The following is a 25,228-nucleotide window of genomic DNA, read 5'->3' on the forward strand; positions in this document are numbered from 1 at the left end:
AAAATGTACAGATCCGGGCCTTAGCGCAATTCCAGAATTGCCAGAACCTATTGCAACTGAAAGAAAACACTTTGTACTTTTCTACTGACACCTATTTTTATTGAACAAAGTACAAAAAACTATCTCAAATAGAACAACAAATGAAAAACAAGTTTGGAGAATAAAGATCAGCATAAGCTTTATGCTGCTGTTTAGTTAGTAAATTGCTAGTCCGTCATCAAAGCATTAAAAACATTCTTGGAAAGCTATCAAATAATAATACAATAACAATAAATTAATAAATAATAAAATAATTTGCTGAAGAAAGTTAAAAAAAAAAAAACCAAGTGATAAACTTAGAAAGGTTTTTTTTACAATGCTCCAAACCAAATTTGGCGTACATTAGTGGTCAAGATAGACAGGTGGTCAAGTTACAGAAGTTTTCCTTCATTATATAAGATAGGACTAATTCCGTTCCTGACAAAAGAGGTCAACATAGACAGGTGGTCAACTCTACAGGTTTTACTGTACTTAATTTTAATTTAAAGCCTAAATACTGTACCAATTTTATCCAATTATTGTTACACACATTTTTTATGTTTTTTTTTTCAAGAGTAATTAATTTTTGAAGGGAGATAATAAACTAAGATTATTAATGTACTTCTCAAAGACAGCAGAACATTTTTCTCTCCCCCCCCCCTTTTTTTGGTATGAAATTTAGGATTTGGAAGAATAAAAAACTTGTGCAGTTTAAACTTGAAGAAAAAAAAAAAAAAACAAAGAAGAGAGAGAGAAGGGTTTGTTCCGGTAGAACCTGCCCTGAGTACAATTCGTATGCTTGTCCAAGATATGAGGATGTGCATGGCCCTCCTGAACTTAATTCATTTCTTTTTTACACTCATGATTTTTTGTTTAACCCTTTCTCAAGAAAATTTAGAAGCTCTCATGTTGATATCTGTAGAGAAGGACATTTTAAATCAAATAGATTCAGAGGATACCATTGATGCTGTTGCTCAACAAAGTAGACTTTTTTTGTAAGAAATATTAATGTTGTAGAAATGTGTTTTTTTCTCCCAATTTCTTTTATTTTTATCTTTAGTACCAAGTAGTCTTTAACGGATATTCATAATCTATTACTTTTAAGGAAAAAAATATAAGTTACATGCTTTGAAAGAAATGTTTTGATAAAATTAAAAAGGAATGTTGAAAAATCTAAGTAATTATTATGTCTTAAATACTGTAAAATTTTGTTTCCCTATCTTTTAAAGGGATACACTAAGTTATAGAAGAAAAAAAAATTAGGTTCTTTAACCATATTTTAAGTATTTAATAATATTTCATCTAATAATCTTTATTTTTGAAGTTTTTTTTCCTGTTAACTGATTTGTAATGCTTGTTTATAGATTTTTCTTTCTTAGCTAGATTGATAAGTGTGATTGCTTTAAGTGTTTTTGCCCATTTTAATCATAAATAATGTATCTATTTTTACTTATATTTTTAATGTTACAATCTTAAAAGCAAATCTAAAATTTCCGAATCTGAAATGCAGTATTCCCAGAAACTATTAGTTTTTAATTTATTAGTAGCACTACCATATTGCAACTAGTACGAAAAGTACATTTTTAAAAATCTTATCATCATATACTTTTCAATTTTAATGTTATTATTCAGTGTCAAATTGATAAATGCAATGTTTAAATTCGTTAAATAGCATACTTTCAAATTTCGATAAAATTTTTCCGGATAAAATGATAAGATTTAGCACTAATTTGGAATTTACAAAGTTATTATTAGATTTTTCAGTTTGACGAAATTAGGGCCTTGTATGAAAACATTTTCACTGATGTTTGAAGAGTAATATTAATTTTGTCATTTTTAGTTTATTACTCTTGAGTAACTTTTTTCAAATATTATTTCGTTTTCATTAATTTCGTTTAATTTATGTCATTAAAAAGGTTTAAGTCGGACCATTTCTGTGTTGTGCTTTCTTTCGTTACTCGATTATTATTTATTTTCAGCAAGCATGTAAACTCGTACAATAGAAGTATAAATAGTTATATTTTTGGTTTAAGCGGTTGAGTTTCACTTTGTTGAACATCTTCGTAGGTTAAACTCTAGTTGAGCACATTTACTTACGAAAATTGTACATCTTATTGCTTTTCCCAATACATTTCTTCGTTTTCACTTTAAATCTTGGAAGCTGATAAATAAATTGTTCTTACTTGAAAACGTTGTGTCAGTGGAATATTATTATTAAAGGCAAGTTAATATGTAGCATAGGCCACACATATACCATAAAGCACAAGCGCTGCCAGAACTTGCTTTCTGTGGAGAGGGGAGGGGAGTTTGGTCATAACCATCTTTACATGCATATAAACTACCGTATTAAAATTATTGGCAATATAAATCTACGTTAAAACCAAGGGCCTTGGGAGGAGACCGCAATCCCCCCACCCCAAGTGTATATCCCATGATTTTCACTTTAGTTCTTAGAACCTGACAAATAAATTTCACTCACTAGATAACATTTTGAGAGATACCTTTGAAAATCAGTTTTCTCACTGAGACAAATAGCGACTTTTTCGGGCGAAATTCTATTTTTTTTTTATTTATTTATTTTTTATTTTATTTTTTATTTTTTTTTTTTTTTTTTGCAGATTAATTCGGGCTTATCCGATATTTCCGATCAGTTCTCACTGTCTCATGATCTGTGATGTATTCATTCTAAACGGATATATTACGTTTGGTTTACATGAAAATTTTCATTAGTTTGAATACGTACAATACAATATCTTAAGAAAAGACTTTAAAAAAAAAAGATTTTTCTGAAGGGTAAATAGTACCGCTCATGGCCATATGAGGTAGTGAGAAGCAAGGGATGCAAGAGGAAAATTTGAAAATTTGGAGATAACCAGTACAAATGGTAAGTGGACCCCTCCTCTGTCTTGGGGCAAGAGATAGTACCAGCAGCCCTGGTAGGTGCCGCTGTACAGCATGATTTAGAAAAAATTCAATGAAAGCCTACCTAGGATGTAATCTTTATACGAATTTTACTCAAAACTTGAAAATGTCTGCTTACACCCCTTTACTTCTCACTGCCTCAAATGTATTACGTTTTGTTTTAAATAAGATTTTTATTCACTTTTACATAAACGAAATACTCTTAAATGCGGATTTTCAAAGAAGCCACACAGTTTTCACAGTGGTTTTTTTATTGCGTAGAGCAATTTAAGCTTGCAAATATTTTTGAGAAAGTTAGATTCTTGAAATATCATCTGTATATTATGGGCGCTTGCTGTATGCTTAGTTTAAATAAATGTGCCCACTAGTTTGCTTGAAATGAATAGTTAAATAAGGATTTCTGAAAAAAAAAAATCTAGGTATTTCAGTGGGGGGAGAGAGATGAGGGCTGCTGGGAGGAACCTTTTTTTTTTTTTTTTTTTGAAAAAACACACTAGAAACTTTTTAGGTTTGGAAAACTACAGCTAAACGTTTTTGGATGGGGCCGGCATGAATTTTTTTTTTCCACATTAAAAGTTTAGGGCCAGTCCGCCCCTGTGTGAGTCCAGTTGATGCAAATCATCCAATGATGCAAAATTGCACCATTTCATAAACCTCAATGTATTGCCTTTGGGTGCCTTGTAGTACTCCTTTGGGATTTTGGAAGTGTACGGTGAGCTGACTTCGTTGTTTTCATGCTTCTTTGGTATATGTCGATTCCGAGGAAGCGAAAAATCATCATTTTGTGAAGGTTTTTCTTTTAAACACAATTCCCAAAAGCATTTAAAACTATCACGCCTCCCATTTAATATACAAATCAAACCCTCATATATTTTTTCAAGATCAGCAACACTTAGATGAGCGGCGCAGCGCGGCCCAGAGGCGACAGACTTGACTTGTATCTTCGCGCACTGGAACAAATTCTAAGAGTGCTTATAGCACCGAAACACTATCATTTTTCACACGACTCGTTTTCAGTTAACCTGATTACTACCGTAATAATTATTCATTTTAACTCATTACTGAATGTATTTTGCAAAGAAAACTATCTTCAAACAAGGAAAATAAAAGATAAATTTGTGAGTTTAGAAAACAAAATATAACTATTAATTTTCATGATTTATTGGGGGGGGGGGGGCTCTGCCCCCTCAAAAATATTTTTGAGGGGGCTCGGGCCCCCTCAAGCCCCATGGAGTCGGCGCCACTGGGATTATGCAACTATAAAGAATATTTTCATTATAATTACTGTTTTTCATTTTTTAGGGCTTAAAGCTAGTGCAACATAAAAAACTTTCAGTTTGAAAAAATAGGGTATTTTCATTCTCTCTGAAACAAATACAAATAAACACAAAAGTGACGACCAGCAACAGGCTCTGGGCCCAGCTAGACTGGTTCCTAGTCAATTTACAATCCCCAGTGAAGATCAATGGCCCTCTTAAAACTGTCTACTCCTTTGCTCATTACCACCTCTTCCGGTAAGCTGTTCCAAGGTTCCACTACCCTGCTAAAATAATAATTTTTCCTAATATCCATGTTAGCCTGAGATTTAAATAGCTTAAAACAATGACCCCTTGTCCTGTTTTCAGTGCTAAACTTTAGCCCCGTAACATCTTTCGTTTTAATAAATTTAAACAGCTGAATCATGTCCCCTCGGTCTCTTCTTTGCTCAAGACTGTACATTTTTAGCCTTCTAAGCCTGGAATCATAATCTAAGTGGGAAAGTCCACTTATTAGCCTTGTAGCCCGCCTTTGAACCCTTTCCAATACATTAACGTCTTTCTTAAGATAAGGAGACAAAAACTGAACAGCATACTCCAAATGGGGTCTTACCAAACTTCTATATAAGGGCAGAAGAACTTCTTTAGATTTATTTGAAATAGATCTATTGATAAACCCAAGCATCTTATTGGCTTTGTTGCTAGCAATGCTGCACTGTTGGCTAAACTTTAAATCCTGACTTATTAGGACCCCCAGATCAGTAACTTTGTCTGCCTGACTAATGACTGAACCTTGCAAATAATAACTTGTACACTTATTTCCATGCCCTAAATGTAGCACTTGACATTTACCAACATTAACAACCATACCCCATTTATCAGCCCACTCCGTAATATGATCTAGATCCTCTTGCAGCTGATTTGCTTGTTCTTCATTTTCTATAGTCCCCATAACTTTGACATCATCAGCAAAACAATTCATGTTCCCAGAAATATTTTTGTGAATATCGTTCATAAAGACAATGAACAAAACAGGCCCTAACACTGATCCTTGAGGAACCCCGCTTAAGACCTCACTCCAATTAGAATAATTTCCCCTTACAACTACTCTTTGTTTCCTTCCGGTCAGCCAATTTTTTACCCAAATGAAAGTTTTCCCTCCTATTCCTATATCAGCTAATTTGTTAAGTAGAGCAACATGCGGTACCTTATCGAAAGCTTTTTGAAAATAAATGTAAACAACATCTACAGGCTTCTTATTGTCCAAAGCCATGGTAACTTTGTCATAGAAATGTAATAAATTAGTTGCACAAGATTTACCTTTCCTAAAACCGTACTGAAAACTAGTCAATAGATTATTAGTCTCTAGAAAATTTATTATCTTAATTTTCATCAATGTTTCAAAAATTTTGCAAACCACCAAAGTTAGACTCACAGGTCTATAATTTCCCGCACTCCCTTTAGACCCTTTCTTGAAGAGCGGTGTAATGTTAGCCAGCTTCCAGTCCTCTGGCACTGTCCCCGAATTATAAGAAGCATTGAAAATGTTTGCGATTACATCTGCTAATTCCTCTGCACATTCAACTAAAATTTTCGGATAAATATTATCTGGCCCCGGAGCCTTAGTCTCTTTAATTTTTTTCAAATGAAGTAAAACGTCATCCCTGGAAAATACAAAGTCCTCAAGCTGTACTATAGCTTGTGTCTTGTTGGTGTCAACTGTTGAGATACAGTTACTGTTAAAAACACTTGAAAAAAAGTTATTAAGAACATTAGCAATATCACTATCGTCCTGAATTAAAATTCCGTGCTCATCAACCAGTAGCCCAATATGACTATTTCGAACTTTCCCCGAATTAGCGTATGCAAAAAACCTCTTGGGATTCCTGTTTATGTTATCTGCCAGTCTTTGCTCCAACTCTCTTTTCTGAATCCGTACCAAATACTTAAATTTACGCCTTGCCTTACAATATTGGAGCCTATCTGCATTGTGACCTGTTTCTCTAAATCTATGAAAAGCAGCTTGCTTGTAATTTAGAGCGTCTTTAGTTTCCCTGGAGAACCACATTGTCCAAATTTTAGTGTTGACACCCTTTCTCCTAAAAGGAACATGACCCCTAACCGTATTCGCTAGATTTTCCTTAAACTCTGCCCACTGAAGATTCACATCGCTATTGTCCAATCCAGAAGAAAAAACTGCTTTCAAACTCTGCCGAAGTGCCACAAAGTCAGTATTTCTGAAATTGGGCACAAACCTAAAATTCTCTACTTTGTGCATATCAAATTTAATCCCAAACCTAATACTGTTGTGGTCACTATCTCCAATGTGTTCCCCTACACATAACCCCTGAACAGAGCCTTCCATGTCGCAGAAAACTAGATCTAAAATCGCGTCCTGTTGAGTACCCTGAGTTACAATTTGATCTAAGAAACAGTCACCAATTACTTTCAAAAAATCCTCTTCTCTGCTATTAGTATGGTAAAAATTATTCCAATCAATTCCTGGAAAATTAAAATCTCCCATTATGATGACTGACCCCTTGCTAGAAATGTCACTAATAATACTAAACATCTGTTCGTCTTGACCCTGGCTTAAGTTGGGTGGCCTATAAATATTCCCCAAACGTAGTTTTTTGCCCTAATTACTAATCAACTCCATCCAAATCATATCAATCTCATTAGGTTTATCATTAATTACCAATTCATTGCAAATTAAAGTGTCTCTGACATAAAATAAAACCCCACCACCTCTTTTACCTACTCTATCTTGTCTAAACAAATTATACCCAGCAATAGATAATAAATCATCATCACTTTCGGTAGCCCATGTCTCGGTAACTCCAATAATATCCAACCTCTCGTCTATAATTATGCTTTTCAATTCTTCCATCTTGTTCCTAATACTACGAGCATTTGTATAAAAAACCTTAAGTAAGCCCATCTTACTTTTATTTAATGCTGCACGATTGTTTGAATCCCAAGTGTTAAAATCTTTTCTTTTATTAGCCACCCTATTTCCGTTTCTACTAAAATCCCGATAGTTAGTACCCTTTCGAATTCTGCTCCTTAAACCATGCCCCTCATTCCAACTTAGTTTTTTGATTCTGAAGCCTCTAAAACCAAACCACTAACCATTTTGACCCCTGTAGAGCTCAGATGTAGGCCATCCGTAGCAATCCAATCTCGTTTACATCTACTCCACACATCAATAAACCTGATACTACGCTTAACGCAAATTTCCTCGAGTACCAGGTTCATACACCTAGCCCGTTGGTTTAACCAACTCCTATGCACTCCATACCTGGGAAGCAAACCAACCACTTGGACATTTGCCGAACAGTTGGTTGCTTTGTCCAACAGGGAATCCCATTCCTTTGTAAACTCATCATTGTTACTATGGCCTACATCGTTAGTTCCCACCCACAAAGTAACTACATCCTCTTTATTAAATACCCCCTTCTTTTCAGCAACCCTATTTACATCTCTCACCCGAGCCCCTGGCAAACAACATCTAGCCACCTTACGTCTAACTCTGCCTATTGAGTTTCCAACCTCACGCACCATTGAATCTCCCAAAATTATACCCTTTGTTTCCCAGTCAGTCGCCTCAGCAATAACTTTCCCCTTTACCTCTGGAATTTTTCCACTATCTAACACACAGCTAATTCCCACATCCTTTTTACTAACTTCCTCCTTTAATTCTGGAATATTCCCACTATCTAACACACAGCTAATGCCAACCTCCTTTTTGCTAACTTCCCCCTTTCCCTCTGGAGTGTTTACCCCATCTACACGCCTACAGCCTAATGCTAACTCACCCTCCAAAGTAAGCATCCTGAACTCTGATTTCTGAGAGTTCAACACAATTTGTGCAAATGAAATCCTTCTCAGACTCATCCTTCCCCTTAAACAAGCAGAACATCTGACATAGGTCACAATACTTCAAACAGTAGCATTTTTATTTTGTGTACATTTATTGTCATTTCTGACCTTTGACTATCTTTTAAAGTACTTAATGTTTGCTAAAAATACATTAAAGAACATTTGTAATACAAGTATACTTATAAGGTCTGTCTGACACACCCGTCACAGAAAAGATGCTTAATATAGCATAGCAAATGCAGTATTCCATGAAAAAGCATGAAATTTCATAAAAGTCTAGTTATTGTGCATCTGATTAAGTATGACACAAAAAAATTTTGATTAAAAAAAATTAATATGAAAATTTTGGTGTGACGGGTGTGACAAAAAGTTTGTGACGGGTGTGACAAAATCATTGTGACGGGTGTGGCAACACTTGAAACACTTTCTAAATTTCAAAACAGGGGTCGATCCAGGTTTTATTTTTTGGGTCCCCATTTTGTGAAAAGGCAAAATATTTTTGTGAAATTTCGTTATTTTTGTGAAAAAGCAAAATATTTTTGTGAATTTTCTTTATTTTTGTAAAAAAGACCTTCTCGTGATTTTTTTCTTGGAAAAGATTATATTAAAGCATTTTTAGCTGTCGTATCGTTATAGAAAAGCCTTAGACAGGTTTCAGGGGTGATTGCAAGTTCTTGAAGAATACCTGAAAGCTGTCAAGAGAAAATGCGCTGGGGGAGGGGGGAAGTAAGACCATTAACATTTTATTCGTAATTTGACACATACATTACATTTATTGCTTTTTACAAATATACATATGCAAGGCACACTTTCTTAAGGTGAAAGTCTCACAACAGATTTCCTGTTTGCCCCTTTCAAATACTTTAAGAGCAATGAAAATTGCACATGCTGCTGAACGTAATGATAACTCCTAATAAATACAATATGAACAGACTCAAAGATATCACATATTTCTTAACACAGAAGTGTTAAAGATTCCATGTATGTGTTTGAAAAACTTAAAAGTAATTAAAACCCAAAATAATACTGCACCAGCATTCAGCGTTTAATTTTTTGACTTTTGACGTTCTTACAGAGTAGGTATTTCGTTTAAAACTTTGCAATTTAGTGATGTTAATAAATATATAAGAAATTTTATTTGTTTGCCTCTTAACAAGGTACAGTAAACATCAAAAATGCGAAAAATTCGTTTACCATTGCCGATGTAAGGAAATTAAGATCTTCAAAACAAATAAAAATATAAAAACAGCATGTAAAATAATTTTATTTTAAGTTATTTAAGAATTGGATTTTGAAACTCAACACAAATTAATACTAAATATATATTGTGTAATCAAAGTAAAATTTAAGATTTTCCTGAAAACAAGCTACCAATCACAAGTGTCCCTCTCCCGTCCCCCCTCTGACGCTCTCAAGCAAAAACACCTCACGCAGCAAGCAAAAAGATAAGATGGGGGAAGGTGGAAGAGGCTCCCGCGTAGATGCGTACACATTTACGGTTAAAAAATATTGTGAAAAGGCTGCCTTTTTATAAATTTTTGAGAAGGGGCTGCTTTTACGACGCGGAATTTTGTGAATGGGGCCGCTTTTGCCATGCGGAATTTTGTGAAGGGGCCGCAAAGCGGCCCCAATTTGGCGCTGGATCAACCCCTGCAAAATAATTCCTAAATTTAATAGAACAGTTTACATACTTCTTTTTCACAAAAAATTAAAAAATAGTAATAAATCCTGAAATTCAAAACATTTGAATTTGGCAAGAATTGTAATTATTTAGTATTTCATTTTTCTTTCATTCTTCATAAATTTTCTGATAAATACAAATTATAAGATTAATTTTATATAGACATAACTGTGCCATAGAATTAAATGTGGTTTACATTTTTAAGCTGTAACTTTATCTCATATAACTCTATCTCTTTGTGAAAGATCTTTTGTGATTCTGATGGTGAAGAGATCAAAGTTTCTTTCCTACAACAGAAGCTGTTTTTCTTCAATATTACATCTTTTTACGTCACAGCTCATCAAATACTACAGTCAAAGGCAATGTTGTCATCAAGATGGGACAAATCTATCACAATAGAAGGCATAAAATCGTTTCACCACCCTCAGGTGTGCGATTCTACAAATCTTTTAATTGGAAAGACTGCCAAGTCTACATTGAAAAAAGTAGCTGTCACTTCAACTCAAAAAAGAGTAGATCTTTTTCCTAGCAGGATCCGACAACCACCTGAGCTTACAATTGGTGATTTTGTTTTGGTTTCACTTACCACTACAGGCAGCAGTACGAAGCACTGAATAAATAAATTGTATTATGCTACTGTTTTGGACATTGACATCACGAAAAAAGAAGAAGTAAGTTTAAAATATGTGCAGGCTAGTGGACCCCATTGGATTTGGCCAGAAAAAGAAGATATTTCATCTGAAAAAATATCAGTAATTATTAAAAAAGTTGCTCTACCAGCCCTTGTAACAAGTAGAAGCCATTATAAGTTCTAAAACAATGGTACATATAGATATAGGATTTAATTTCTTATAAAATGTAAGTATATATTAACTATTGTCAAGCTCACTATTTGTATGTACTCTTCTGTTTGTCTGTACTCTTCTTTAAAAAGTTGCTCCACAAGCCTTTGTAACAAATACAGGCTACTGAAAGTTCTAAAACAGTTGTATGTATGTTTATATAAGTGTTATTTCCAATAAAATGTAAGTATATGTTAAGTATTGTCCAGTTTAATAGTTGTACTGATCACTGTTCTTCAAAAATTTGCTCCTTAAATTCACAACTTGGCACACTGTCACACCCGTTACAAATTGTCACACCTGTCACGCCAGAAAAAAAATTCCTACGAGGTAAAAAAATTTAATTGTGCTATAAATCTTGTGTTTTAAGTTTCATCTGAATCTCATTCAATAGAAAAAAAATGCTACAGAAATGAAACATTAAAAAATTCACAGGATATTGTACGAATGCAAAGGTAAGTGAAAACTCATGTCCCGAAAACGTCACACCCGTCACAAAATTTAAAATATTTTTAAAAAAAAATTGAAAACTTCCACAGTTTTATTTTAGCTTAATTATTTAAGCAAATGCATAGGTTAACATCATTTAAATCTTTGTTGGTGTTTACTAAGTTATTAACTGGGTAAAACTCAGATACAACTCTCAAAAATAGCGTCTCAACGTCACACCCGTCACAATGGAAATGCCCAATATACAGTTAAATTCTGTCAGAACAAATCCCAATACAATGAAGTATCAGTTTCGATGAAACAAATTTTCAGGGTACAGATGTGATATACTCCCCCCCCCCCCCCCCCCTCATTTGGCGACATCCGATTTTTTACACAAAATTGAAATATTTTTTCTCGCCAATGGGGCGATAACTTTTTAAGCATGGCATCTCTGGCTAAACTAACCTGTATTTGGTAACCAAAAGACAATCTTACATCTGTTCAAAATTGTTTACTTGTTAGCAGTCTACGTTGGATAGATTCTTGTTTTTTCGTGCAATATACCTTATTGGAAAGCTTATTTTGTGTTGGTTTAGATTCAGTAGTTGTGTTTTGATGAATGAATATTAGAAAATGCCAGTTTCTTTAAACTTGACCGTTAATTAAGAGTAAAATCTAATTTGGGGTGTGTCTCAGTAAGGCGCATTGTTTCATATGTTGTGCGTAAGTTTTTATTTTAGAATTTAAAAAAAAAATCCTCACTTCCGAAATTCTTAATGTTTTTACAAAATCTTGAGGGTTTCTTGTAGTTTTCGACTTTATATTTACTGCATGTAAATTTGTTTTACAAAAAAAGTACAGTTATTTTATTTTAAAAGTTAATTCTTATCGATGCCAAGAACTATTTAAGCATATTCTGTAAACGTGCCTCCGTTAGGTACTGAATTCCTGAAAATAAGATGACTCCGATTCTATAAAAACATGAAGGTGTTATTTTTTGTAAAATATAGTAGATATTTTTAGTAGGTATTTTGAAAGCATTTTTGGATAGCAAATTAATGTATGGTATTTTTGTATTGTTTATGCTTGGGATGTTCTGTCGAGACATTTCGACTTTTCATACATCAAAATTTGAATAACTAAGAGTTTTTTTTTTTTTTGGCTGAAATAGTTATATTTTGGGGATGTTTTCTGCTTTTCGCATATTGAATCGCTTTGCTCTTTGTAGTAGAATATGAGAATTGTTTTTGTTCCACGAAATGCATGTTGGAAAATAGCTTTTATTTATATTGGATGGCACATATTTCTTTGGTGAGTTGTGATAGTAATTTGTTAATTTAAGCATTTTAAATACCTACTAGTAATTTTTCTTTGTGTACAAAAACTTTCCAGTTTCTGGTATTTTTGAAGCAAATATTTGCAATGTTTTTTGTTGTAGTTTTATGTTGTTTTTATATATTGTCTTCTGTAGTGCTTTGATCATGTTTTTTTATCTGAATTTTTCCTGTTGGTGCTAAAAAAGCATCGCTAAGAACAATGTATGACACATGTCGTCATACATCGTTTTCTTGGCACCAACAGGAAAAAGTCGCCAAGGTTGGGGTATATGACATTAATTCCATTTTTTGCCCTGATTTAATTTCTGTTACATAGCTCGAATTTTATTGCAACGCACAAAATTTGCGGTCCTGTAAAGTTTATTGTAACACAACTTTACTGTATTTTTAATGTCCAAAATATCTGAATTATTGTTGTCCATTATAAATACTGCATGAGTTAATCATTTTTGTGTCATACTTGATCTTAAATAGCTTTTAATTATTTTAATTTTGATAATGAACCATGCTCACTAATTGTGGAAACAAAAGCAAAGTAGTAAAAAAAAACTGAAATGCACTTTTAAAAGACTACATACTCAAAAAAAATTTTAAATAATCTTTTCACTTCAGTACTCTCTCACTGCTATAAATTTGGAAAGCAGCATTTGTCTGACTTTGGATCTCTATCAAAAGTTTCAACACAGAGGACATAAAAATATCAAATAGTCGACTTAGTAAAAGTTTATAAACTTTCACTGAAAAAATTATTGTACTACACACTGTCCAATTCACTTATAACATGCATGAAGGGAACGCAAAATTTGCTTCGTAAAAACAGGTTCCCAATAGAAAAAATCACAAAAATTTATTCTTGCTTTGTTAGCTGTTTTCTTTTGTGCAGTACCAAAGAAGTTGGCTAATTTGCTTTGAACTGTCTTATGCAGTGGATTTTCTCTACCTGAACTCTAATGTAAACAACTTGACATTCTGAACACATTTTGATGGTCCCAGGGAACACATATGCATTAATTCCGTCTCCCTCTAAAATAAACAACCCCATAATTAGAAGACTTTTGTTCAGTCCCATGAGTGTTTAGAATAGAGAGAGTCAACTGTCGTCTCTTTCTTGTACTCCTATTACTGATTTTTTAAAAAGATTCTTGGCCCAGAGAAATATTATTCTTTGCACCCCGGCTTCGGAAAAAGTTTGAAATTCTTCTGCACATCATAAGCATCGACTACATTGAGGGTAGTGGAAATTATTCACATTTGTTATTACTGTTTGCGCTTTCATTATTTTTTCCATCTGCTTTAGCTTGAGTTACTCAGGGTGGCGACAGGAACAGGAAAAAAAAAAGTTCCCCGACTTTTCGCTGATTAAGTTCACCAAATTTCCCTGATTTACGTTACCAATGATAATGGTTTCCCTTCTTTGTCCTACCTGAAAAGCATTGCATATTAAATAAAATGCAGTGTTTAAAATGGTTTAAGCTGCTAATTAAAAATATATTTTGAAAAGATGCTCCTTTTTTTGGCAAAAATAGTTATTAAATTATTGACAGAGAAATATTATAGGAAAGCTAAAACAAATACTTTATACTCCCAGGAACCAGTTAACATAAGAATTCTATGAAATTATAAAAAACCACTCTTAAAGACATATCTAATCATGATAAAACTAAAAAATTTAAATGGAAATAATCTTGAACTTAAGTATAAGCAGTATAATTGTTACTGCAAGAGTAACAAGTGATAGTTAAAGTATAGAAGTAATGTAGTTTTAAAGTATAGAAGTGATGGTAAACGGCAGTATCTGAAGAAATTAGTTTTCGAGATATTTGAAGAAATGTGTGGTGGATTCAGTACTAACAATGGGAAAATGTTGGAATTAGGCGTTTTTTCGCGCCTTTTTTTCAGCGGAAACCAAAAATGTACAATAAAGGCAATGTACCATAGATGACAAAAATGCAAAAATAAAAAAGAAAACTGTGCAGTTTCTGCCCTTTACCTGCACATAGCAGAATAGACATATTTATGTAAAATGAATTGAATATGATCAACAACCAGTCATATTAAGCTATTCTCTAATCAAGAACTTAGGTTTTAATGAATGAATACAATATTTTAACTATTAAAAAATAATAAAAATATCTACTTATGTACACAACTTGATTTCAAATGATTTCATTAGTTGCCGAAAAAAAATCTTAAATTACTTTAGTTACGAACAACATTGAAATGCAAAACCAATTATTAATTCCAAAATGTATAAATGTATATGTATATGGTTTTAAAATAAAAGAGTTTTAAAGTCTGAAAAAAAAAACCTTCGAGAAATCTGAAGTAACAGGGAATAATAACATGGCAAAAAAACAAATTTGATTTTAAGTCAAAATTAATTTAAGCAATTGAATAAAAAATGCCAAGTGATAACTTTAAAGATTTTTCCAGCATTAATTTAAAAAACAAAGATCCTTTCTTGAAATCGTGATATAACAGTATGCTAGTTACTTCAAGACAATGAGTAAAATCCTGGGAGCAAATTCATTAATGACTGCTTCTTCTAAGCCTGTTAGGTTGTTTATTTTACATAGCATGGAATGCGCGAAGGAAAATTCAAGCTAGGTAAAATAAACAACTTTACACACACAGAATCAATCTTAGGAAGCTTATCCTAAGATTGAATACTTTGACCTTCAGGAAAAAAGATGCAAATATTCGCCACTCTGTATAATCGCACCTCATTAATTTTACTTTTTTAAAACAAATAATTGGCGGAAAATTTTTAGGTAATCAAAATACTTCATTTTGCCAGGAAATTTTTTTTTTCTTCATTTAATCAATTTTCCCTGATTTTTTGTTATTTTTCCAAAATTCCCTGATATTTCCCTGAGTGATGAAGTTCCCTGACTTTTCCCTGATCTCCTTGATTTCCCTGATCTGTCGCCACCCTGTTACTTGCATTAGGAAGTGAAAACATTTGCGTGAACAAATAGATATTTTTCAAATGCTTCTCTACTTCAAAAAATTAAGAAAAAAAGGCTGTCATCACTTGTTTTCAGGAACTAGGACCAGGGCCAGATTTGGAAGTGTGGAGGCCCCTAATCAGGGTTCGAAAAGATCATCACATTTTCGAAAATATCCTATACTTTGATATATATCCGAATATTTTGATATATATGTATATATCTGATATTTTCTACCCGTGAAAGTTAGGATATTTTGTAAAAATTTTATTGTGGGGGCCCCTTTGTTGTGGAGACCCCGGGGAGGTAGCCCTGCCTGCCCTCCCCTAAATCCGGCCCTGACTAGGACTCATCCCTAACTTTCAGTTGACTTCGAAATGTTAAAGCAATTTCTACAAGAAAGTTTAAGCTGAGCTGAAAGTCAATAGAAATTTATGAATCACTAAGTATTGCTAACTTTAGGCAGGTTTTGGTCAATAAAAGCGAGTTGGGCCCTGCAGACTTAACTTTGTATCAATCAAGTATTTTGGATTTCCTCATTAAATCAAGGCTCATTATAAGCAAGTTTGACTGAACTCACTTAAAATTTGACCAATTTGGTACAAAAAATGATGTTGTAAGGATCTTTCAACAGAGCAGTTGCAGTTCTTCTCAACACTATAGAGAAGTTTGGATCATATTTTGAGGGTACAGATGTGATATACCCCCCCCCCCTATTTGGCGACATCCGATTTTTTGCACAAAATTGAAATATTTTTCTCGCCAATGAGGCGATAAATTTTTAAGCATGGCATCCCTGGTGAAACTAACCTGCGGTTGGCAACGCGAAGGCAAACTTGTTCGAACTTGTTTACTTGGGTTCTTGGTTTTACGCAGGAGAGATACGTGTTGTTTAGTGCAATATACCTTACAGGAATGCTTATTTTGTGTTAGTTTAGATTCAGTAGTTGTGTTTTGAAGTAAAAACATTAGAAAATGCCAGTTTCTTCAAACTTGAAGGTTAATTAAAAGTTAACTCCAACGTGGTGTGTATCTGTAACGCGCCATTATCAGATGATGTTTTGTTTTGGACTGAGTGTGAGGATTTATACCATAAAAAAGTAAGTTCTTTATTTTAGAATTCACATAAAAATTCTCACTTCGGAAATTCTTTGTTTTTTACAAATCCTTGAGGGGTTCTTGTAGCTTTTAACTTTATTTTTACTGTATGTTAATTAATTTTACAAAAATAGTTCGGTTATTTTGTTCTAAAAGTTCATTCTTATCGATGCCACGAATTATTTAGACATTAACGTGCCTCCTTTAGGTACTGAATTTTATGTTAACAATTGAAAGTTCTTTCGGTTGTACTCTTAGAAATGCTGAATTTTATTAATAAATCTGCACAATAATGGTGCATATTTCACACTTAAAACTGTGTCATTATTGTACACTGAACGGAAGGAGTCGCCCTTGGGTGTACATACACATGAATATGCATAATATACATAAATATACATAATTGTGACCATACTCCGACTGTAATGTATATTAACAGTCGGAGGGATAACGGACCGAGCGGAGCGAGGTCCTGGCGAGCCAGAGGTCTCATAGTACTTTCGTAATGAGACCGAGGCAGGGCCGGCGAGCCGAGGTCTCATTACGAAAGTACTATGAGACCGAGGGCTCGTATCCCGGAGAAATGATGAAAAAACAATTAATGCATTAATTTCGACTTGTAATTAATACAATAATTTATTTCATTGTATTTTAATATGTTTACAAAAAACCCCGGCCCTGTACATTTTTGAAGCATATATTCGTGATGTTTTTTGTTGTGCTTTTATGTTGTTTTTATATATATTGTGTTCTGAAGTGCTTTGATCATGTTTTTTTATCTGATTTTTTCCTGTTGGCGCTAAAATAGCATCGCTAAGAACGATGTATGACATATCTCGTCATACATCGTTTTCTTGGCGCCAACAGGAAAAAGTCGCCAAGGGTGGGGTATATCACATCAGTTCCTTTTTGAGCAGCAAAAGGTAAGTTATCAGTCTTGGATGAGCAAAATAAATTTTAGCATCTTTTTTTTAATTTTTATTTTAAGGAACAAATGACTTTGAGGGGAAAAAAAACACCACATATATTGTGGTTAGAAGCAGTCTTAAAAAAGGGGCAAGATGTTTTCCCAGACTTAGATAAAGTAACCAAATAGTGACACTGAATGTGATTTTAGAAACAACAGTTTGTAGATGCTTTTAGACCTACATCAAAAAGTATTACTTTCCATAATAGAAGACATGACAAAAAAAAAAAATCTCTATAATAACAATGCATTTTAAGAAAAACAAATACTTAGGTTGGATGAAGATCTCAGTTCTTTCTTCTGAATTTCAATATAGTTTAAAATGCATTATATACAATACATTATATAAATACGTTTTACAAAAGTCTTCGAAAATGCTACATCTGATAAAGATCAATAACATTTATTGATTTTCTGGCGACGAGTTTCGCTGATCATTTTAAGTTTTCATCTGCTGTCAGATTATTCAAACAACGAATCTAATCAGGTCTGCTATCGAACATAACCTAGAAAATTAAAACTTGACTGTCACCATAAGGGTATAAGTAAAACCCATTCCCAAGAAAAGTTTAGTTTGATAAAATTATTTCCTGGAAAAATAAAATAAATAAATAAACTCTTTAGTTCAAACAAATGTATGAAATATCGTCCAATGTTTGAATTTATAAGATTTTTCTTCCTTTGATGCACTGCTCTTTTATTTCACATAATGAGAAAGCTTTGAATAACCTAATGATAAACCAACTAAATAACCTAATGAAAACACAAACTATCAAACGTGGACTTTCATAATTTCCCGTGACTGGCACAGCGTTTCACTTGAATACCTCAACATATATCTTAGAATAATTCTCATTCAGTGATGAAACAAAAATCCTACTGACACACTTTTTTTTTTTTTTTTTTTTGATACACAAAGAAAAACAAAAACTACTTACAAGAACGAAAACTATTATGTTGTTCAACTAACCATATCCTATTTTTTTTCTGGGATTTTAGCAGAAATTTGACAACAATTAACTTATCTGTCAATGCAAGCACGTTGCCAATCACATAATTTTCACTTTTATAAAAGCAAAAGTATTTCGATTTCGATTCCGAGTCACAACTGACTACAACTGTATTTATGTCGAGGACTGCATACTAAGTGCCTTGCCTCCATTATTTTTTTTATACTGACAGGTGGCAGCACCATCCATCGGATCGAAAAGTTGAATGAGAATTTAGAACTAGACCAGGAGCTAATAGCTACTTGGTGTTAGCACCCCCAGAGGTATCGTTTCTCTTGGAGGACATTGAGACCACGAGCATATTTAACGTCGCCCAGTCCCCTTTAATGACGACGGTGGATCTTCGACCATCGAGGTTCGAACTCAGGACCCTCCGGCCCCGAATCCGACACTCTACCGATCGGACTACCACGGCCCCAAAAGCAAAAGTAAAAAAAAAAAAATTAATTTGAATTTTGTCATCTTGAATTCAAATTATGTTTTTCGCAATCACGAGTGTGTGTTTGTATGTGTGTGTGGGGGGGGGGGTATGTGTATGTGTGTAGGCATTTGTGTCTGTGTGCAGTCATGAGTGTGTGGGTCGTTTGTGTATGAGTGTTTGTGTGCGTGGGGGCGGGGTATGTGTATGTGTGTGTAAGCATATGTGTTTGTGTCTGTGTGCAGGCATGAATGTGTGGGCAGTTGTGTGTATTTGTGTGTATGTGTAGGTGTCTGTATGCATGCGTGTGTGTATGTGTTTGTGTATGTGTGTAGGGGTATGTGTGTGTATGGTGGTGTTTGTGTATGTGTGTGTAATGTGTTTGTGTGTGCGTGTGTGTTGGTACGTGTATGTATGCTTGTGTGTGTAGGATATGGAGGCAACCTGGAGACGGTTTTCGCTAGAGGAACAGCATCGTGAGTTCGGCCGACGCGACGGGTGGTGCTAGCAGAGGGTGGCGCCGCGCCGGTGGGAAAAATGATAGCACGCTAAAAACAGTCAAATGAAAGCAATAAGCAATCGTGATTGCTCAAAAAAAAAAAAAAAAAAATTGAATTCTGAAATTTTGAATTCAAATTATGTGTTTCGCAATCACGAGTTGCGACAAGACCCTACTCATTGAGGTTATTGTTTGCAGAAACTAGAAACGGCTCCTGTCCTCCCAAGCCTGCTCCTCCTCCTGGGCGATTATCAGGTGATAGTTGTGTGTGTGCGTAGACCTGTGTGTAAATATGCATGTAGGCGTGCGTGTGTGTAGGACATGGACGCCACCGCCCAGGAGAAGCGGATTCCGGGTTACAGTGCTCAGGACCATAGGAACCGCGCCTGCAGAGGCCGGTGGTGCTGCAGATGCTCATGGTCCAAGCATAAAAAGGAACCGAACCTCAAAGTCGGTCAAGTGAGAACAATAAATATTTGCTCAGAAAAAGAAAAAAAAATGGATGGAGGGTGCACATCAGATACTTTAAACTAAGTCCTAAGCTAATTAATCTTTTCCTTCGTGGCAATTGACAATAAAGTTGATAGCACTGAAATTTGAACATGCGAAATATCCAAGACCACAACTCAATCGTTTCCGAATGCTTGCGGAGGCCGGTGGGACTAGGTGGGACCGGAGCCTGTCTCCGAATGTAGCTTTTGAAATAGAAATAAATAAGGCTGCGTTCGGAAATGATCCACCGGTTACACCGCATGGTTAGTCCGGTGTGGTTATGACGTATTTGGAATTTCTCCAGGAATTCCGGTAGAACAGCTGTGTTTCCGAACGCTCGTGGTTAAACCGCGGTAATTCTAGTTCAGCAGCAAACGACACTCCAATCAACGCGTAACTTTCATAATAGGCAAGTCACGTGCATTACGATCAGAACATGAAACACGACCGGATTGGCCAACACAGACTTTGTGACGTTTGTGATCTCGCTAACCGCTTCCAGACAGCGGTGCCACAGGTTGCTACCAAGTCGACCGCCAGAAAACAACCGCAGTGTTTCCGAACGCGGTTAAGTGACGTCACCGGTTCCACCGCAAGCGTTTCCGAACGCTTGCGGTTGCACCGAGGCGACCGATCCGCGTTTCCGAATGCACCCTAATAGTATGTGCTTGAGTTGTTTACTACTACTTCTTCTTCAAAACTTGAAAGTTGAAAATTGACACATTCGTAAGGGAAAAGTGATGACGAATTTTTTTTTCTAGCGATGGTGCTTAATGAAAATAATTCATAGGCTTCTTTTAGGTCAATAAATTTTGCTAATAAAATTTTACTGTCAATCCTCTCACATTGACTGCTTCGATGTTATGCATTTTGCTAGCAATTTTATCATGTTGTGCCAATGTTATACTGCTAGAAACTTTGTTAAGGTTTGTAAAGTTGTACTTAAACGGAAGCTGAAATCCTCTTTCTCAAATACTTGATTAAAAATCTTACGAAGCAGCCACCTTTAATATGCTTATGAAAATTATGCTCTAATTATTAAATTAATATTTTGTGACTCTTAATTTATTTTTACTTCAAAACTAGCGATTTATTTAGTTATACAGTAAAACCTGTGTAAGTTGACCACTTGCGTTGCACTACTTGAGTGGTCAACTTACACAGGTGGCTAACTTACAGAGGTTGATTTATATGATAAGGGCTAATTCTGTGCCTGAAAAAGCCAATCAACTTAGACAGGCGGTCAACTTCACAGGTTTTACTGTATTAATAATTATCATTTTTTGATGAAAATTTGAATTTTCGCAATTATTCATTTGTTAAATTTCTAATTGTTATTGAAACGATTCAGTTTCAAATACAAAAAGTTTGGTTATTTATTATGTAAATGTTAATTATTTATTTGTTACAGCAATTTTAATGTGTCTAAATCAGTGGAAGATTGTGAATTCTAGACAAAATGCATATTTATTTATGTTTTGTAATGTGGTCCAGAGCAAATTCCTCATTTCATTTCGTGTATCACAGGTGCACGGTCGTAGAAAGATACACAAAATAGAGAATCCTTGCAATGATTCTCTATTTTTTCCTTGGGCAAGAAAACATTCCCCCGTCTCACAGGGTTGTTTGGTTTAAAAACCCATGTTGATTTAAACCAAGTGTTTTTTTTTTTGAAAAACTTCATCATTTTCCCCCCAAATGTTTTCATAAATTTTACATATTATTGCAGAGAGTAACATCTAATTAATGCAAAGTAACTAGCAAAGCTTTAGAGTTAAATTAAAGCTGTTTGTTTACTTTAGCTAGAATCTTCATTTGACAACTTTCAAATGTAGATGGCTCGGATTTTCACTCGGTTTATAGGGGGGAAAAATAAAGGGCCCTCTCTAAACAGCTTCACACAGAGGGGAGTAATTAGGCGTTAATAGCTGTCACGGGAACCGAACCCCTCTCCCTTCAGGCAAATGCAAAGCCGAAGACCGGTTTGCTCTTTCAACATTTCTCAGGATGTAATTGAAGAGCAACAAATGGTCAAATTTTAGCTTCCAAGCGATTTGTGATACACTTGTGGGAATTAGTTTTTCTGAAAGGTATTGACACCAGGGCCCAATTTCCCAATAGACCTAAATACGCCAAAATTTTCAGAAGCGGCAAATTTTGCTTTAACCACATTTTTTTTTTAATTTTTTTTTTTTTTTTTTTTTTTTGTTCTTAGAAGAAAAATATTAGCATTTTTCATTTTTCAAAGTTACAATTTTTTCTTGTCATTTAATAATGATTACTTTCACACATCTTATGAAAATCAAATGTGTTTCAATCATGGTAATTGATCAGCGTAAAACAGTAAGTGAAGACGAAAAGAGGGTGTCAATTTCAGAAAGTGTCGTTGCGTTTATCCAGAAGTCGCAACAAGAATGGAGTTTGACAAGGATTTTAGTGTTATACTTAAGTTTATTCAGTGCTGGTTTCTTGAGTGATTGACGTTTATTTTCTTTTTTACATTATTAATATTTAAAATTGTTTTCTGTTAATATTAAGTCTCGAAAATAAATAAAAATGAATGACGAACGAAAAAGGCTGATTGCTTTTCAATAAAGGAAACATGCTAAATTAAAAACTAAAGAACAAAAAAGAGTCGTCAAAAATTTTTAAACATATTTTTTTTTTCAAATATGCAGTTTTCAAAAGCGGAAACTTTAGACTCTTTGCAATGTATTCCAATTACAATTTACTAATGAAATGCCATTGAAGAGTGAGGAGTTGTAAGAACACAAGTGAGTTAACGTAATAACAGAGTAAATTATTCAAATCGTTGATTCGTAGATGAAAAAAATAATAGGATAAAGATGCTGCTATAAATAAAGATGACGACTGATAAAATGGTTAACGCACAAAACATTAAAGTTCAGTGCTCATCAAAGATTCAGCGATATAGATATTGAAGAATTAAGTTAGGTTTGATTCCAAAACACAGTTTTGATCAAAAGAGCACGTAAAAGTAACTTTTTTTTCAAAAAGTAACAGAATTCATTCGGAATGTAATCGTGTTTTTTTCCCCCTCTAAATTCAAAATGTCTTTTTGAGCAAACAATGAAACAGCAAAAAAGTTTTTTTTTTCCTTCTGAAAATAAAGATGTCTTATGTGAAACATACTAACATGCGTAGCATTTGAGAAAAATCTCGGTTACTCTTTATCTCCCCATTTTTCATCATTATATTTTCCCTTATAGGTCTAACTCAAGTCTATATCATGTTTCAGTAATTCATCAGCATGCCAATACAAGGAAATGTTTTAAAACTTCAAAGAATGATAGAAAACATGTTTTATGAAACTATAGGGCCATGGAAAAAAATAAATAAATAGATAACTATGCTGTATTAATTGATAATTACAAATGAATATACATATTGCAGTGGCGTATATATGTTTTTATTTTGGAGGGGGCCCAAACAACCAAGAATAGCTCCCCCTCCCATTTTTTTTTTTTTGTAATTTTATTGTTTTGAGGGGGGAGTAACAGTGCCCTGATCTTTTCATTTTTTCGATGCGGGGAAAGGATTTCATACTATTAGTCCTCTTTATACTGTCATACAGTGCTGCAACCAAAAAATAGTTTTTGGGGGGCATTCTTAAAAAATCTCGCTTCTGGTGGGAGAATAGATCGGTGGCCCTCCCCCAGAATTTTTTTGTAATTGCAGTCCTAAGAACGCAGTTTTAGACGGTCTCCGGCGATGTTACGGGGAGGAAGAATTCGGAGCCCTTCTGCGGAAATTTTTAGAAATTGAAATTTTAAAAATGCCATTTTAGGCTATATTTGTTAAAGTTAGTGTAATGAGAGGAATAGGACTTTTTGAAGTTGCCACGGATTGATTTTTTTTTTAAATAGAGCGAAATCCATCACCTCTAAGCCCATTTTTCCAAATTTAATTTCTAAAAACACAGTTTCAAACTGACTCCGATAATTTTATGGGCAGGGCAGTTCTGGAGCTCTCCCCAAAAACTCTTTTGAAATTAAAGTCCTGAAAAATGAAGAGATATTCAATTATACTAGGTGGAGGGATTTAAATGATCTCTACTTTAAATTTTTCGCAATTGTAAATTTTTCATTTTCAAATTTCTTAGGGGAGCAGTCGGACCCTCGTCCGAATTTTTTTCGTAATTGAAATCTTAAAAGCGCGACTGTGGACCATATTTGGTAATGTTTGGGGTTCGGCCATTTTTCAAAATTGAAGCTCCATAAAAGTAATCTTAAATGATTTTCGATGCTTTTAGCAGACAAGGCGTTTGGTAATTGTCCCCTGGAAATTTTTCGATATTGAAGCCCTGAAAACGAGGTTTGAGAAGCTCTTTAGTGGTTTTAGTGGGTGGAGAGGGCTGATGAAGTGCAGCACTTTGAAGACTTAGGAAAAAGAAAGAAAATGGGGAGGAAGGGATAAAGAAATAGGATGTGTTGGACGTAATTACCTGATCAACAGTTAGTCAATTTTGAAAATTTTATTTTAAGGTTCTTTTCAAAAGTAATTCAGATTTTTCCCAACATTAGGTAATTTTTGGAAAGGAATAGTTCGAGAATCCTCCCCTGAAAGGTAAAACGCAATTTCAGGTCATCTTTGGAGACGTCTTGAGGTAAGGAGTGGCACAATTTCAGACTATTTTCGGTAGTAACTAGTAACCTTAGTGAATAGGGATTGGTTTGGGGATATTCCTCCAGAAATGAATGAAAAACGCCTAAATAAATGCATTTTTAGAACATTCATTTCCATTATTAGTCCAACCGAACAACTATAACTTATTTTAAATTTCTAGCTGGGGACGAGAGTTAAGAAGAGAAATATTTTGGAAAACCCTTCTTTTTGGAAAGACAAGGAAGAAAAAAAAAGGGGGGGGGGGAGCGGACGAAGAAAGCGAACTTACTTTCCTAAGCTATAAACTGCATCGGTTAAAAAAATTTTAATTTAAAGATTTATTTTGAAAGAATTGAGATTTTTCCCTAACATTATTTGCTTTTGTTTTTGTAAAAATAACTTCGTTTTCCTAAGACACATTCTTTTCTTGAGTATGGAGTACGGATCCCCTGACCCCTTCTGAACACCATTGCCTGTTGCCATCTAAAGCAGAATTCCCAAACTTTAACGATTCGCGGCAGCTTTTGAAGAATTTGAATTTTCCCAAGGCATCCTAATCTAGTTTTATATACATATTATTGTTACTATGGACACCGCTTCCTGCGGCACCCAGTTCGGAAATCTCTGATCTAACGTATTAAAATAGTTATCACTATAATATTTATTTATTCCTTTTTTTTTGTAGCTAAAAGTTTAGAAATTGTTTGTGAGCAACTAAAACCAAAAATAACTACCTTTATTTAAATTTTTTTAAAGATTTTGGAGGGGGCCCGGGCCCCTTCAGCCCCTTCCTTATATAC

General features: G+C 34.2%; 2 protein-coding genes across 2 annotated transcripts in view; one reads left to right on the plus strand and one right to left on the minus strand.

Moving 5' to 3' along the window:
* LOC129232512 (copper-transporting ATPase 1-like) overlaps positions 1-18,373 on the minus strand; it is a 98,784-nt gene extending 80,411 nt beyond the window's left edge. Inside the window, exon 1 of the mRNA XM_054866655.1 lies at positions 18,322-18,373. The gene's annotated coding sequence lies outside the window, so the exon portion shown is untranslated. The remainder of the gene's footprint in view (positions 1-18,321) is intronic.
* Positions 18,374-20,510: 2,137 nt separating this feature from the next.
* The window catches only part of LOC129221610 (nucleotide sugar transporter SLC35B4-like), a 53,870-nt gene continuing 49,152 nt past the window's right edge, over positions 20,511-25,228 (plus strand). Inside the window, exon 1 of the mRNA XM_054856134.1 lies at positions 20,511-20,728. Within this exon, the coding sequence (XP_054712109.1) occupies positions 20,661-20,728 (68 nt within the window). The 5' untranslated portion in view covers positions 20,511-20,660. The remainder of the gene's footprint in view (positions 20,729-25,228) is intronic.

This window comes from Uloborus diversus, chromosome 1, assembly GCF_026930045.1.
Source record: "Uloborus diversus isolate 005 chromosome 1, Udiv.v.3.1, whole genome shotgun sequence".
NCBI classification, from domain to species: domain Eukaryota; kingdom Metazoa; phylum Arthropoda; class Arachnida; order Araneae; family Uloboridae; genus Uloborus; species Uloborus diversus.